General features: G+C 32.9%; 2 protein-coding genes and 1 non-coding gene across 3 annotated transcripts; 2 read left to right on the top strand and 1 right to left on the bottom strand.

The window, feature by feature from the left end:
- Positions 1 to 1,089: 1,089 nt before the first annotated feature.
- Positions 1,090 to 4,759, bottom strand: LOC113855200 (DNA-repair protein XRCC1). Its single transcript, XM_027486737.1, has 8 exons — positions 4,690 to 4,759; positions 4,217 to 4,520; positions 3,925 to 4,113; positions 3,532 to 3,643; positions 2,882 to 2,967; positions 2,646 to 2,756; positions 2,270 to 2,356; positions 1,090 to 1,519 (listed from the first exon to the last, which is right to left on the bottom strand). Exons 2-8 carry the CDS (start codon positions 4,451 to 4,453, stop codon positions 1,178 to 1,180), a joined length of 1,164 nt encoding a protein of 387 aa, XP_027342538.1. The 5' UTR covers positions 4,454 to 4,520; positions 4,690 to 4,759; the 3' UTR covers positions 1,090 to 1,177.
- Positions 4,760 to 4,827: 68 nt separating this feature from the next.
- Positions 4,828 to 4,909, top strand: TRNAS-AGA. The gene has a single exon. It is a non-coding gene; the product is annotated as a tRNA-Ser (tRNA).
- Positions 4,910 to 5,274: 365 nt separating this feature from the next.
- LOC113855372 (centromere protein C) lies at positions 5,275 to 10,743 on the top strand. The gene is made up of 11 exons (XM_027486995.1): positions 5,275 to 5,583; positions 5,711 to 5,937; positions 6,035 to 6,123; positions 6,227 to 6,341; positions 6,445 to 6,605; positions 6,748 to 7,637; positions 7,737 to 7,809; positions 9,185 to 9,273; positions 10,043 to 10,151; positions 10,228 to 10,335; positions 10,488 to 10,743. Exons 1-11 carry the CDS (start codon positions 5,440 to 5,442, stop codon positions 10,610 to 10,612), a joined length of 2,130 nt encoding a protein of 709 aa, XP_027342796.1. The 5' UTR covers positions 5,275 to 5,439; the 3' UTR covers positions 10,613 to 10,743.
- Positions 10,744 to 16,820: the final 6,077 nt, after the last annotated feature.

Here is a 16,820-nt window from a genome sequence, read left to right as displayed (position 1 = left end):
TTCTATTTCTAATTTAATATTCACTTCACAAGCAAATTTGTCGAGTCACTTCACTGTGCCCGCTTGCTCTCGACTTCCACTCTCAAATTACTAATTCTGTTTTCTGTATAAGAAAATGTCATGATAGTTATATATAATAATATCAAATGACATGTTAATTAATTTTTCTTACATGTTCTTAACATATATTAAAAATTTATCATCAATTTACATCTCAAAATTTAAATTTACAAATAAACTCATTTCTCATTACATTGCATATTGTAATGAATAATAAAAGTGATTTTATTTTTTTTAAGAATTGTCTCTGTTTTGAATTCATTTATAAAAAATTTTGAAAAATTAATCTCATAATTATTTGAATATAATCAATTCTCTAATATAAAATTTGTGGTTTATAATTAGTTAATTTCATGAATGTGGCACAATTCTACTTAATATTTGACATAATCTATAAATATATAGTAGATACATTAAATGAGATGATGAATTTTTAATTGATATAGATAAATCTTAACCATTAAATTCAATTATCAATAGAATAAAACTTCAAGTTATATGGTATTTTTAAACGATTACATGATACTCAATGTATGATTATATAATCAATATATATTTCTCTTACCTTTCTCATTTTTAATTTCTCTCACCTCATTTAACTTGTGTAAATAAATGAATATAAATAATATAATATCCATACTCATATATATAGTCATCAAATTTTGTGAATTTTTATGTATGTCTAAACTCAAACTCGTTCTACAAGTATTAACTCTACTTATTATGAATATATACAAATTTGAGTTGTTTTTATACTCAGTGTGAAGTTAATTAAAATTTTTACTCAGAGTGTCAAATATGCTGATGCCTTCGAAGTAATTCAACTTTGCCAAATCGATATAAATTAAGGTACATTTGAAATATTACTCAATTTAATGAAAAATAACTTATGTCGTAAACTCCTCTAAACAGATCCCTAGTGAGAATTCAAAGTCGCAACATGCTATAAATCTCAATAAAGCTTAAAATAATACTCGTGAATAATCTATCAATAAAAAATTACTAAATGCATTCAACCAAAACCTTTAACTAACACAATTCGAACTACTAGTTGAACCAAGTAACTCTCTTTAGCATCAAGATGAATATTTTATACACAATTACTATCAATTAGCATTCATAAACCGCAGATGTTAGTGGACAAAGTCTTATAGGCAAGGTCTATTTCTTGTTCCGTCATCTCAATTGTCTCATCACTATCATACTCAACTGCCCCAGAAGATTTGTCATTTGTTCTTCCAGTTTTGCTTAGTTGTTCTTCATTTATCTTTGATTTCTTTTTCCTATCACGATCTAGACGATTTAGTTCCACCTCATAAATACTTTTACAATCCAAAGCCTGTCTGTGAAGATCTTCCTTTGACAATGAGTTCATATTGTTTCCTACTACATCCAACTTTGCAAGCTCTTCAACAACACGTGGTAAGAATTTCCAGTCCTCAGTTCCTTTCCGGATGTCCTGATTGAAGTTAATAAGACAAACACAATCAATTGTCAAATCATATATTTGATTTAATTTTTAAGATAAAGGCATTGCATTGAAACTAAAAGTAAGAATGCCAATGATAGCACAAGATTCAGACAACAGTGTTATGCCAAAGTCAGTCGAAGGAAGGTTTTAATATAGACGTGCGTCATTCTGCATGCTGACTCAATCAAATGATCAGCCAGTATCTAAGTGAAATTAGTCAGCAATTATAGGTGCTATAGATTGTTCCTGGGATCATAAAAAAGGTATAAAGGTTGCGAAGAAAATTTATCTAGGAGCACCAAAAAAAAAAAGTGCGATATAAATGATTAGGAAATAGAAAATACTAAGTACTATTACTATTGGTGTTCATGAAAATATTTGACATGTTTGTGGTTTTTTATATTTTCTACTCAGCCGACCTCGTATCCTCCTATGATAGACGACAAAACACAATGAATACTCATATAACAAACAGTTGCATTGAAAATATCTTTTAGAAAGCATACCAGGGATCCTTACCTCACATGTTTGAAAAAAGTGAACCCTTCAAGGAAATTCACTTGAATTTTAAATGATAACATAATTCTGCTCTTTATTTATCAAACAAGGATAACATACTATGGTTACTCCCACAGAGAATTTAAACAAGGATTGCTAGCATCCCCCAGGCAAATAAATACCAGAAAAGTTGCTCGCAAACTAACACGAGTGGTAAACAGTTTTCTGTTTGTACATTACCTGCTTTTCCTCAAGGGAACATATTGCATCTTGCAAACAAGTTAGAATCCCTTCTGCAGCTATTTTTGTTATCTCACTTGTATCTGGCTGAAATGATTAACATAATGTTTAGATTCATAAGGGACATATCTATCAACCTTAAGCACAATTAAGTGGGAACAACAGACAGCAACAGCCTTCAAGCATATAACACTGAATGATGGGGCAGTGAAAACTGCGTTTTTCTAACAAATGAATTTGGTTCCAATGCAAATCACTTGTTTGCACTTAAGTTTGATTCTATGCAAGTTCTGAATGCTTAAAAGAAAGTCAGTCATAACCTCTAGATTCCTAGAATGAACAAAACGTTTTTTTATGGGAAATGGTAGATTATAACCTTTTCTTCTTGACTTTCCAGCCACTGAATTGTTTTATTCAAATCATCAACAGCCCACATCTTCACTTCAGAAGGATTAAAACATTTCCTAGCAACATCAATGTCTTTTCCCTGGAACATGCAGCAAGCATTAAATTTTATGACAAATTTAGTTGTTGGCAGATAAAATCAAGGTTATTTGGACCCATTATTCTCAAATCAAGAAAAGCCCACTTACAAAACACCTTCAGCTTTACCTTTGATTTTATAGAGGTATTTGACTTTGAAGGTAGTTCTTTTTGAACATGCTTTGGTGATTGCCTCGGTACAGATGGTTTTTGATCTGTAATTACCAATAGAGTTCACAAGACGGGTAGGTTAGATAATAAATTAGATGAATATAACACTGGGGAGTGGGGCTAGGAGGTTGGCAAGATCCTCACAAGGACATATTAGATAACAAATATTGGCTATTAGCTTCACAATTACACTATCACCTATTTATATATATTTCCAGTGTAGAAGATGGATGTGACAAAATGTTTAAAGAAAAAAAAAAGTGTTTTAGTATTTTTAGAAATAATCAGCTATAGATAATATCATTTAAATAGTCAATAGACATCACTTTATCTCAAGTGACATTGCAACTTTATTCCAAAAATATATCATTTTTATTTTCTATTTACTTTTCCAGAAAAAAAAAAGAGTAAAGAGAAGAATTTGAAAAATCAGATCTAAGATGCAAGTCAGCAGAACCATACAATCTTAATGGGCTTCTTTAAATCTTAATTTTCACGCGAGAAGTATGCATGCAGCTATCAGTATAGCAGTCATTAGATGCCAGAAAGAGATCACTAAGTTTAGGTCCTATCCTATATACTAGTATATACATGTACAATTATATGACCTCCATTGACTTCATGTGATCCATTTCCTTTACGCCATGGTTTCCCAGCATGCATAAGGTAAGCTTCAATTTCAGTCAGCTTCCTCTGGGTGTAACACTCTATTATCCAATCCTAATGCCCAAAAAGAAAAAAGAGTAAAGGAAACGTCATTTTAAGTGAGACTATCACCTGCAAAATATTTAGAAAATGATACAGTCAAGAATCTGCAAGGCTAGAGAAAATCCTAATGCCCAAAAATAAAAAGTTTTAAAGCTTGATATGCATCAATATTTGACAATTAACATCACCAAGGCTATAGAAAAAGAAAAGGTAAATGCTTCAATTAGCACATTACATAAAAAGGAAAATAGAGATATCATTCACATGTAAGCAAAACAAGCAAAAAGGAAAACCTTTGACACAATGGTTCCACCATCAGCTTCAACTTGTCGAAACTTTGGAGTATTTGGAAATGCACAAACTAAGAGAGTGCAATCAGAGTTCCAGTCAGGCTGATATTCTGCTCCCATTTCCATGGCTCGTGACCGCAACATGCTGCGCTCCGGATTGACAAAGCCTGACAGCACAAAAACCACCCCTTCCTGTCCACAAACCAGTTAATAAGCTCAATCAACATTCAAAAATAGTGCAAGGAAACCAAAAAACCACGATGGCTCCTCAATTGTTCCTTATTTAATCAAATACCAGAAGCTTGTTGAAGCTTTTGGATTCCAAACTAGAGGTAGAGGCGGAAGATTTTCCGCCATTTTCAGTTTGTACTTTTCTCTTCTTGGGTGTCTCAACTTCACTGGATTTCTCACCTTTACCCTCCAAAGTTGGTTTCTTTGCACAGTTTTTGTCCTCGTTATCCCCTGAACTTGTCCATGATGGTAGGTTCCGCTTGGAACCTTTGTTATTAGTACTTATTTTAATATCAGACATGGCATTATCTACTTAGTGGATGGTATAGTTCCAAATTTGAAAAACACCCAAGTTCCAGTAAAGAAACCTGCATTCAGGATCCACTATAAAAATCGAAATCGTTCTAAAACTTCATCAATGAACAAAGACATGCAAGGGAATATGAACATTGAGCGGCATGTGGCTATCGATATGAATAACAATAAATAGAGATAAATAGGCAGACAAATTGACTGATCAACATAAAAGACAAAAACCTCTTTGCTTCTTCCCCTTGCTTTCGCTGCTGCGTTTGTTAATTGTTATGAAGCCGTTCTGTTTCGCATGTGTTCTCGTTGTTTCGTAAGCTCTAGTCACCGATTCAACAAATAAATAAAAGGTTTGTGCATCAACTCGTGGACGTGCCGGAGTGGTTATCGGGCATGACTAGAAATCATGTGGGCTCTGCCCGCGCAGGTTCGAATCCTGCCGTTCACGCTTCTTTTAAGATAATTTTTTTTCTAAATATTTAACGCAAATATATATTAAAAATTTAAGATCAATAATTGATTAAGACAATAACATATCACTTAATTCATGTGTTAGACAAATTATACGTAATGTATTTTTAGTAGTGAATAGTAATTTTGATCTTCCATATTTTTATTTTACCAAACAACTCAATATTTTATTCATTTGCAACACTTTCTTTCGATTCATGTTTTTGGTCACGTGAATTTTTTGATTTAACGAACATAAGCAAGGCCCGTTAAGGCTGAAACCGTGGGCCCAGTAACGAGTATCATGCTCAAAAAATTATTCTGGCCTGACCCAAATGGCCCGTGAGCAAATGCGAAAAGGGAGAGAGTAGAATGAACATAGCAACGAGCTTCAATTAATTTCACAAAGGAGGAGAAGCTCCCGCTCAGTTACTTGTTTTCAATTTTGAATTGAATAGAAAAGCGACAACTTCCATCAAATTCCTAGGGTTTTCTTATCTCCCAAACAGTTATGCCGCGCGAACGTAAATGGAGATGGAAGACAATGAATTAGAGGATCCTCTCTCTAACTATTGGGGCCTTTCCCTCTTCCCTTCAGCATCTCTCTCTCCCTCCAATCCAATCGACTTAGACCAACATCTTCTCACCATCCACACTCACCTCAGATCCATGGTAAGTAAAGAGAAATTATGATTATTATTAATTAACAATTAATTTGAGTTTATTATAGTTTTAATTTAGCATTTCAATTACAATAATATTAATGTTATCGCCATTGATGCCTCTTGTGCTAGTACAGGCCTTGCGAAGTCCTGCTAAACTCGCGGAGCAGACGAAATCCATAATGGATGAAAATCCAGAACTGTTCAACTCTGATAATTCGAGAGGTCCATCTTCTGACAAGAGAAATGATGATGATGATGGTGGTGGTGATGTTGTTGCTGAAGAGGATGAAGAGTTTTGTCGTCTACGAAGACCAGCCTTAGGCCTCAAGCGTCCACGTTTCTCTATAAAGCCAACTAAAAAGTAAAGCTTATAATTATTGTTTTCTCTGTGAATCCCCACCCCATTTCCCCTTATCTCGTGCTGACTGTAATTTCTTTCTCGTGTATCTTTTTCACAGACCCTCTGTTGAGAGTTTGTTACCAACGTTGGACCTTGATAATCTGAAAGACCCGGTGGAATTCTTCTTGGCCCATGAACGGTTGGAAAGTAAGTCACTGTTTGTTTCTCTTTCTGATTCCTGATTACACCTTGGATGACATTTATGTGGATATCTCTTGGGTTCTTATTTGGATTTGCATTTGATGGATAGATGCGAAAAGAGAAATACAGAAGCAGCTGGGGGGTGTGTCGTTTGAGCCTGATCAGGATAATACATCCACTAGACCGCGACAACGTCGGCCAGGACTTTTGGAGAATAATCAACAGTACTGTCGTGATATTCAGATAATCAGTCTCCATTGCCTTGTTTATGATGTTTGTCATCTTTTGTTCTGTTGTCTAATTTGGCCTTAATGTTATATGAGTCAGGTCAATCAAATACAGGCATAGATATCCAAAAGAAACCCTTGACAATAATGTTTGTGTTCAATCTTCTCAAGAGGCATTCGGATCTGACAGTCTTGATCCTGTTGCTGAGAACGCTGACAAAGGTGGAACTTGTCTGAAATCCTTGGAAAGTGAAGTAGCGGGTGAGTGAATGGTATCCTATGCAGTATGGGGGCAACTCAGGCTTGATTACCTCTCAGCACATATCCTAAAATCAGTACCCTTTTCTCCTACCCCGGCCTTTTTTTCACACTTCAAACATTCTTATTATGTATTTTGCTGCAGATTCATCTGCTGTTGACGAGAACAAACTTGATGAAATATTGGATGGATTGCTTAGTTGCAGTTCTGAAGATCTAGAGGGGGATGGGGCAATTACTCTTTTGCAGGAGAGGTTACTGATCAAGCCCATTGTTTTAGAGAACTTATCCCTTCCAGACTTCCCAGATAATCAAGTGATTGATCTGAAACCACTGCGATCAAATTCATCAAAACAAAGGAAGCCTTTATCTGACATCGATAATTTGTTGAAAGGAATGAATAACAAGACACCTCTTAGAAAGGATGTTCGATGCCCTGTACAGCAATTAGCTTCACCCACCCCACCAAGAAGTCCATTTGCTGCATTGTCATCATTGCAGAAGCACATTTCACAGTCAAAGCAATCAGTGGATCCTTTTTCAGCTCAGGAAATCGATCATTTATCCACAAGAAACTGCTCTCCAACTCTTAATGTAATCCCGGAATTCAATCTTGATTCCAGGAAGCTGTCCAATGAACGGAATACACCTATTACTGAAGATGTTATTGCAATTGGTAAGACAAGAGCAGTTTTGGACACAGACAGAAATTGTGCCAGTATTTCTGAATATTCCAAAAACGACAATTCTGGGGAGTCATCAAATAAACTGATTGTGCCCTCAATTGAAGATGTAATTACAGATGATGGAACAAGTTTGGATGAGGACACTGTGAGAAATTGTACCACTATTTCTCAAAACCCCAAGATGGATAACTCGAGGGAACCTAGGCTTGATGCTAATATTGACTCAAATGAACCTTGTGTTGACATGGACATGGATATTGGAGGCAGTGGTATGGCTGAAAGGGTTATGGATGACAGCCTAGACAGGTCAAACATTGAGGCAAATGAATCCTGTCAATCTGAGAACAAAGTATGTTTCTTTTGAATATTTTAGTTTTTCATCTTAAGTTGCTGGCAAAGTTTTAACTCTGAAAATCTGATTGAATTTTTTGTAATCTGATTGATACAGGTAGAAAATAGACAGACATTTACTGCTTCTGTGCCAATGGATGATTTGAATTTCAACTTGGTGAACCCACTTGGTATGTATATATTCATTCATATGCTTCTGAGCGATATATACAATGCAATTAACCAAAAGCATAATGCCTAAACACTAGGAATGTGACTTTCCTCTAACCTGTCAGTATATGCAATGCAACAAATCAGCTGCTTCTGGTCAAGCTTGTTTTTCCAGTGCAGTTGTTAGGTACCAAGAAGGCAAGAACAAAAATATTCAGCAGTAAAGAAAGCTTAGAGAGGGAGAGACAGAGAGAGAGAAGCTGGAAAAAATAGATGCAGAATCTGAACACATTATTTCCAACTAGAGGGTCTGTATTGAGTGGACCGACTCCCAATAATACAATAACCAATCAGAAACTTTTTTCTGCTTCCCTAAGCCTACTTATTTATAATATCCCGATGTAACAAACTCCTATGCACAATAACAGAGCCATAATGAATGGAAATAACTTTGTCTATTACTAACAAACTCTTATCCTAACTCAATCTAGTCCTAATGAATTCTTATCCAAAATAGCTACCAAAATAAATGGAAGTAATGTACTCAATTACTGACAAACTCCTAGATCACGCTTCTGCCTTCTTGAGTAAGTCAGCAAAGGTGGTATTGTATCAGGTGTTACTCTTGTTCAGAATGTATTTCTCTGCAAAATGTAGTTTCATTTACATTACCAACAAAATAAAAGAACAATAGCAACTAATTTGTGCATGCGCATTGCTGCCATGTGCAAGGCTAGTTTATTTATTCCATTGAAAGTTCGTTGGCTTTGGATGTGCTTTTATGTTAAAAGGCCATACATAATTGTTTGAACCTGAAGCAGAGTACAGTTTGTACGTGCCTCTGACCTGAAATTATTATAATCTTTAGAATACGTTTGTCTTTAACATTCGTTAATACATATGACACAATAGGCTACCCTTCTAGCGTTGACAGAAACCAATCAAACCATCCCTGGAATTTCACAATCATGCAAGTTATAACACTATTGTAAGGTAGTAGTTGACCCAGGTGTTTTTTGACTTCTTAAAAGGAGAAGCTGAGAAGAGAATGTGGACCAAATACAATTTTAGAAAAACTCGTGTTTTTTTTTTTAAATGAATGAAAGCCCAAAAAATAGAGCTTCTATAGAAGCTATTTGAAGGAGCTTCTGTTTTTAATAAGAAGAGAAGGCCAAAAAGGTTGTGCTGAACACTGTCTAAGGTAAATTTATGGAATCAACGATATCACTTGATCTGTGTAGTTTAGGGTGGATTATTGTTGTTGCTGCCTGACATGTTATGACGATGTTGTGAACTCCCCTTATAAGTTGCCCTTTGATCCAAAATCAGGGGAGAATTTAACTTTAAATTAGTGTTTATCTCTGATGACGCTAACTTTATTGTGGTATGCATTAGCTGTTCAATTAAATCCTGCTGGACATCAAGCCAATGCTATGGATAAATGCACTAGAAGATCAGATGATGATCCAGAACATTGTTTACAGGTTACTAGATTTGTCGATTTCCTTTTCAACCTCCCTCAATTTTAAAACTATTTGTATCTTAACAATTCAATCATTTTATCATTTGTTAGCAATTTAACATATTCAGATAATGATAATCAAACAGTTTCTGGTACTAAATAAAATTGCCTTTTAATTTCTTTTCCCTTTTCTAATATTTTCCCTATACGTGGATATTATCATTTTTAAAAAAAATAAATGTGAGTTCTTTTGTTTAAGTATCAAATTTGTGAAATAAATGATTAATAATAACTTCTGTATAGTGGTTATTTACATATTTCTAAGGGCTCCTACCTTAGGATGCAAAGCAAATAAGCACCATAAACTACCATCAGAATTTTTTATACTGTGAAATGGATAATGTAGCAATCAAGTGGTTTTGGACATGCTATAAAATGAACAGGGATGACACACTTCGAATGTGATTAAGCCTAAATTGTTAGATCAGTTGGTGGAAGGTAGTTAGACTTAATTAGCAATCCCAGAACTTCCGGTACCCTCCACCTTATCCTATTTGAAAGGTAAAACTAAATTGTAACCGTCCAATTCAGATTGTAAATAGATGGTGTAATTGGAAATTGGAACTATAACAACATAAATTAAAATGTCCTAGTTTGAAATTGGAGTCTGAGTTAAAGTCTTATGAAAATAATTGTGTAATCCCTGGCACATCATTCCGTATCAGTCTGTTTAGTAACTGTCCATTTTCATGGCTGGCTGCTTTTAGAATTGAATCTGTCTTCTGGTACAGGAAAAGACAGACGGTTCTGTGGTTCCTGTTAATGGACAAAAGAGAGTTAAATTACGTTCACAAAGAGAGTCGAAGGATAAACAACTTTCGCGGAGACAGAGCCTTGCAGGTTTCTCCTTGTCATTTATCTTATCCATTCATTGTCAAGAATTTCTTGTTGTGACATGATTTTTCTTTCTTCCCAGCTGCGGGTACTGCATGGAAATCTGGATTAAGGAGAAGCACCAGGATCAAAACAAGGCCATTGGAATACTGGAAAGGGGAAAGACTGGTGTATGGTCGCGTGCACGAAAGTAAGTAAAATAAAATCATAATCAATTCGGCCTAAACCTTCACTTATTTGTTGACGGGAGGTGCTGCTAAGAGTTTCATATTTTAATAATTTAGCTTTAATTGTGAATTGAAGATTATTCTTCACACAGGATTGAAAAATTTATCTGTGCAGGTTTGGCTACTGTCATTGGTGTGAAGTGTATGTCCCCGGGAAGCGATGGGAAACCGACCATGAAGGTGAAATCTTTCGTATCAGATACGTACAAAGAGCTTTTGGACTTGGCTTCTCTACATTGAATGTAAAATAAGTTCGGCCAATTTATTTTCCTGAACTATCTTTTGTCTCATTTGGAGGATTCTTCGGTGCCTTTTAAGTAAAATGAATGAGCTTAGCAAGAAAACTCAACTGATAGTGATGATTAATTTTTTTAGACTTTCATCATGTTTTATTTAGTTATAAAATCAATTTAGATCAACTTCACAACATTAATTATGACATGAGAATAAAATAAGGAAATAAATATTTTTTAAAATAAATCAAATAAATTTTTATACTCTTTAAAAACATTAGCTAACTTTTTGACCAGAGCCTTTAAATTTATGATTTTTTTTTTACTTTCAACTTAATTACATACTTGTCCCGGTTAGAAACCTCTCGAGCTTGAAATTAAACAAACTGGTATATAGTTGAATTTTACTCATCAATTCTTGAATTCTCAAACAAAAACAACCCCAAAAAAGATATGTCGCGGACCACCTTTGCTCTTGCAGCACCATCGCATTGCAGTGAACCATACCTCCCACAAAATTAGTTTATTACAAGCAGTATTTTATAAAACTAAACTATGAAAGTTTGGGATGAAATCAATGCCTTATTAAATCTGTGGTTGATAAATTTTTATTATACACTTTATAAATCAATTAAGTTATTATTAAGAATTTAATATAAATATACTAATAGTGTAAAAAAAAATTTGCACTATTATTATATCAGTAAAAATAATCGACTTTTGTAATTATTAATATAAAAATTATATTAATAATAATTCTAATTAGTATAGTATAAGAAAGTTTATATAAATAGCACACTAAAATTAAATTCTATAATTAAACCTATGGTTAATTCATATTTAATAATTCAGTCTTGAACATAGTCAATGAATACCATTAGCTTAGCATAACAAATTGTTGTCATTGAGTGATAACGAGAAAAAAAGGGATCACCTTAATCGGTGTTGTATTTTACGTGCACACCGTCTGTAAGAAGAGTTATAATAACAGAGAGAACAAGGGAAGTAGGGTTCTTTGATTTTGATTCTAGTTCGAATGAAAGAAATAATTCATCGTTCAGATCTAATTTTACTAACAAGATGTTTGAATCATAAATCAACATATTTATATTATTATTCAGCTCGAGAATTAATTGTACAATATTTAAAAGTAAACAAATTAACTAAATAACATTTTTTTTTTATATTATCAAAGAATGAGCATGGCAGACTTACTAATCAAATTTGATAAAATGATGTGAAAGTGACCAATATTCAAACAGCGAGAGCTTCTAACTGATTCTACATAATTCTAAAATTATAAATTGTAGCAGCAAGAAAAACCATACGTGATACGTCAGGTATGTAGCTCAACTGAATAAAAATTGAAAGTACTAAAAGAGTGACTCTCTGAAGCCGAACGATTGTGACGTGAAGATCTACTTACTAATACACCCATTGACATATTTTTAATATATTTATAATTATTAGCTGAAATTAATTTAAAAATTATTTATTTAAGGTGAGACACACATTATTATTATTATTATGTTCAAGGAGACTAAAAAGTCTTAAATATTTTAATTAATAAAAAATATCAAATAATATGTTACCGGTATTTTTCTTGTAATCGCTTGGCTTCTGTCATTAGGGATTTAAAAAGTCTTACAAAGTACTTGAGAGTCGGGATTTTTGTTACTTCTTCCGTTTCCTTTACACTTTCGTTTGGATTAATAAATGATAATAATAAATAAAGAAAAGAATAATAGTCAGAAAATAAAGAAATTTTACGTTGTTTAAATTGAGAAAAATTATAAAGCAAATGATAAGAAATTAAAATACTTTTTATTAATATAATAGTTCATGATTAAATAATAATGAATTTTTATAATATCAATACATTTTAAATGAAATACAAAAATTACATTATTGGTCTGGACCAAACGTCGCACCTGTATTCTCTTCTTACATTGTTCATGATTAAATAAATCATGTTGTTCTTATTTAAATAATTTTAATTGAATAAAATAATACAAGGACGGTTTATAAGTTCCATCAATTATCAATCTGTATAACACTCGTTACGTACTCTCGAATTATTCTATTTCATCGTTACTTTAATGGGGTAATCTTTTTACGTGAAACTTTTGAAAAGGTAAAGAGGTGTTTGCATAAGACCATATTGTCGGCGATCGTAAAGGTTGCAGCATGTGTGTAAGTGCTGGAATCGATAATCTAGCTGAGAGAAGGTTCAACCCTCAGAGACTAATAATCGGTTGTTTTGTTTAATCCGTTAGATTAATAAGCAATTTATATGTAACGTGTACGTCGAACCTTGAGTTTCTATGTTGTCTGCATTCACCTAACTACAATGCTTTAAGATTCAGTTCTTATAAAAAACAATAAAATTAAGATGTAGTTGCAATATTACGCTAGCAGCTTCATTGCATTTGCGTTTGATGTGTTGTGTTAATTCGAGGCTCCAAAACAGGTTTCTCTGTTCAAGTCAAGTCCACTCTATTTTGCTAATAAAAATCTAATGTAATAAGTAATATAATTTTATTATGTTTCTAAACATGCATTAAAAGTCTTATGGAATGAATATTTGCTAAAAAAATGAATAAATATGGAGAGTTTATAGTGGATAATCATATAACCATACTCACGTTAAGTATAGCAATGTTCCTAATTAATTTTGTTACAATAAATAAAACCAATTGATCATGGAGCACATAGTCTAGGCGATAAAAATAAAACCAATTGCATACTTCGTTGGGAAGTTGAAACTGGTAACGTGTTAGATTGCAAAAACCTTTTGAGTTTTGACCATGAGATTAAAAAAATATTAACTTATCATCAGTTCAGTTTGGTCAAGACTATTCACACCATGAACCACCCAATTAAAAATAAAAGGCTTCTGGTTTGAGACTAGTTTAATATTCACCTTATTACTTTTTTATGTGAACATTAACTTATCATCTTAACAATGTGAAACCTAATGACATGATGGGGAAACCTGAAATTAGCACGTAGTATGTATAGTTTTAGTACAACATGTAAGAAACTATAGAATTAACAATCTAAACGGTTGGGAGATGGATTTCATAATTGTTAAAATAAGGAGTGGTGATATGATTAATTGTTGTATACTTATATTAAAATAATTGGAGCACAAGGGCGTGGAGCCCATGAACATGCTATGGCTAGTTTGGAAAGAGGGTGGTGGTCACATGACACCAATGCTTCTAGAAGAATTATGGTGACTCATGACATGGGACAGATCCAATAATGCATATCGCATACTATTATTTTTCCATGGCCTTGAAAGCAATTGGAGCAATAAAAGAAATACATTGACCTTTTAATATAATATACAAATTCGAAATAAAATTTTCATCTGATGGTGGACTTAGCTATCAACTGTCCATCATCCTATCCATGCAAATTTCCATCCTTGGCTCCATCAATCGTCACATCTTTAGCCATGTGGTTTGAACTTTCACCTTTGAACCATTCCTACATAAGAGAACTTGTTCATTAGGGTGGGGATACTAATTATTGCTTCAAATAAGGACACTCGTCTTTATTTTTTTATTATTAATTTCGTAATGATATGATTTGTTGTTACTTTAGTCGTGTAAATATTTTTAATATCGATTCAATTTCTAATTCGTGCAAAGTGCAATTATTTTGTCTTTACGTTGTTTTACACATGTACATGTCATCATATAAAAATGAATATTTTTACATCATATATACAAAGTAGAGATCACAGTGAATATTAATTAATAAATTTTAATAATAAAAAAGAGGTTTGTAACATTTTTTTATGAATTAAGTAACGTCTACCTAAATTCCTTAATGGGGTGCCTTAAATCCAGTTAATTTCAAGCGAGATCCGTAAATAATTGAGTGCCATGATAAGGAAATTTGGAAGAGAGAGATTACACTTTTTCGTATTTGTTGTCCTATTGGGGGTGCCTTGTTTCTAACTACGTTACTTTTAACTAATGAAAAAGTATACAAATAATGTCTAAAGATATTTTTGTCTTATTTTTTTATAAATGTTTTTGAAAAAACTAATACCAAATTTTGAACTTGTTAAGTTAATAATAATTGATTAATTTGGTAATTAAATTATTAATAATTGTTGATTTCCCAAATTAATGGGTGGGAGAAAAGTCGTGGTTAACCATTAATCCGGCCTCTTTTTCAAGTGCCATGTGAAAGGTACTCATTTGATGTTAAATGTGGACAAGCAAGTTACCACTAGCAAGATGGAACTTAAATTTGCAAGAGTTCATTCAAGTAAAGGGTCAACATTCACTCCACTTGTCGGGGAAAATTGAAAGCTTTGATCTTCAAAGAGGAGAAAGAAAGAAGCCTCACAACTGGGTTGGGTCCAAAGCACAAAGTTAGAGATATGGATCCTACCACCAGCCAAATTTTATCTATCCTTCGTCTGTTTCTAAAGTGCAATGGGAAAGGACAAAAGGTAACAAAACTTTACTCAAAATGTGAAACTAGAGAGGAATCCCCAATACTATTTCATCCAATGAATACATGAGTCAAATTTAGTTTAAATATATTTCTATAAAAAATTTATTTACTTATTTATTTTAGTCCTTATTTTTTACAATTAATTTTTTTATTTTAATGATGGTGTGTCTAACTACATAATTTTTTCTCACATTGTATCACAACTTTTATAATTTTAATATAATAAATATATTATTTTCTAATAAAAACGTTTAAATCAAAATATATTATTCTAACAGAATTCTTTCATTAAATTGGATGAGTTCAACAAATTTAAACAGTTGGAGATTTAGATAGTTAAAATTTTAATCCACACGTTAAACATCTTAAACTTAGATAATCATTTTAAGAATACTTTAGTTTTGCAACTGAGTTATATTACACACACACACACACAAATGTTTATGAGTAAAAATTTATAAATCATATTATCACAAATATGTAAAATAAAGATTTAGCTACTGAATATTTGATCGTTTCTCATAAATATTAGCACCCATAATAAATCTGGCTACTAATAATCCCCAAGTTAAATGAGTTGATTGAGTGGTTTCACAAACTAATTTAGCCACCCAAAGAACAAGTTATTTTAACATGATACATATAATCTTTCCATTGATTAAAGTAATTTAAACTTTCAAAAACATCACGAGTATATGCGGACTTAGCCATGCTTAAAAAATTATGTTAATCTGAATTGTGAGATTAAGCAGATTAGTTTGTTTATCACTGTATCTATGCAGTGCAAAAGGGGTTTTGGCCACGTCTAATCTAGGTGGAAAAGTAGAAATAAAACAAATTATGGGTAGTTTTCATTTTTTTTTTTTCTAGAAGAGATAAGAATGGGCAATGCAATTGAAATAGCAAGAGAGGTGACAGCAAAGCGATTTCTAGTTTGGACTTTTGGGCTGAAACCTTTCATTCCTATCCCTCTTATCAGAGAAGTGGGCCCCACTAAAGTTTCCAACATGCCAATCCAACCCATGTTGCCAAACTTTGATGAAAGTGAGCAAAAATAGTTAGGAATAATGAAATTGTTTTTCAATAAAATTTTATAAAAGGAGTTTATAGTGAATAATGAAAACAATTGTTATCCAAGTTGTGTGAGTTTAATCCTTGGTCCGGTCTGCGCTCCTTCTTAGTGCCGATAATGTATCGAGAAACTTGATTGGTGATTTGGTGCGTTTGGTCTATTTGTTTGCACCGAAAAAGAATCAAATTGACAGTGAAAAGGACGGTTGTGTTAGCCGGTGACGTTCAAGTTGTTTCTACGGCTGTACATGTTGCACACGCAAAAAGATAAAGATAAATACTAGCACACAAAATATTAAACAAGTAATCGAAACACGGTTTACACGGAAATCTACTGGCCCACAATAATTGCAAAGTCAATCTCCAATCACGTTACTAGGTGAGTGAGTAACACCAATTAGTGTATTAACGATGTACACACAATATAAATCAGTATTTTACTATGTTTGTTTGTTTAATGAAATTTCTCTTTCTAAGGGAAAATGAAATTAAAACCAACAACTATTGGTTGTAGCCAAACGACATTGGCAACACTTGTTTGCTTTTTCCTTTCCCTTTCACTTCGCCAGTTGCCGGTTTCCTAAAAACCTTCTAGAACACCCACAGTTTATAATTTTCTTTTTGTTCAGAATAATAATAATATCACTCAAAACTTATCTGAAACG

Source organism: Abrus precatorius, unplaced genomic scaffold (assembly GCF_003935025.1).
Source record: "Abrus precatorius isolate BTA unplaced genomic scaffold, Abrus_2018 Scaffold11, whole genome shotgun sequence".
Classification (NCBI taxonomy): domain Eukaryota; kingdom Viridiplantae; phylum Streptophyta; class Magnoliopsida; order Fabales; family Fabaceae; genus Abrus; species Abrus precatorius.
The sequence above is the reverse complement of the archived record's forward strand: the minus strand, read 5'-3'. Positions and strand labels throughout refer to the sequence as shown.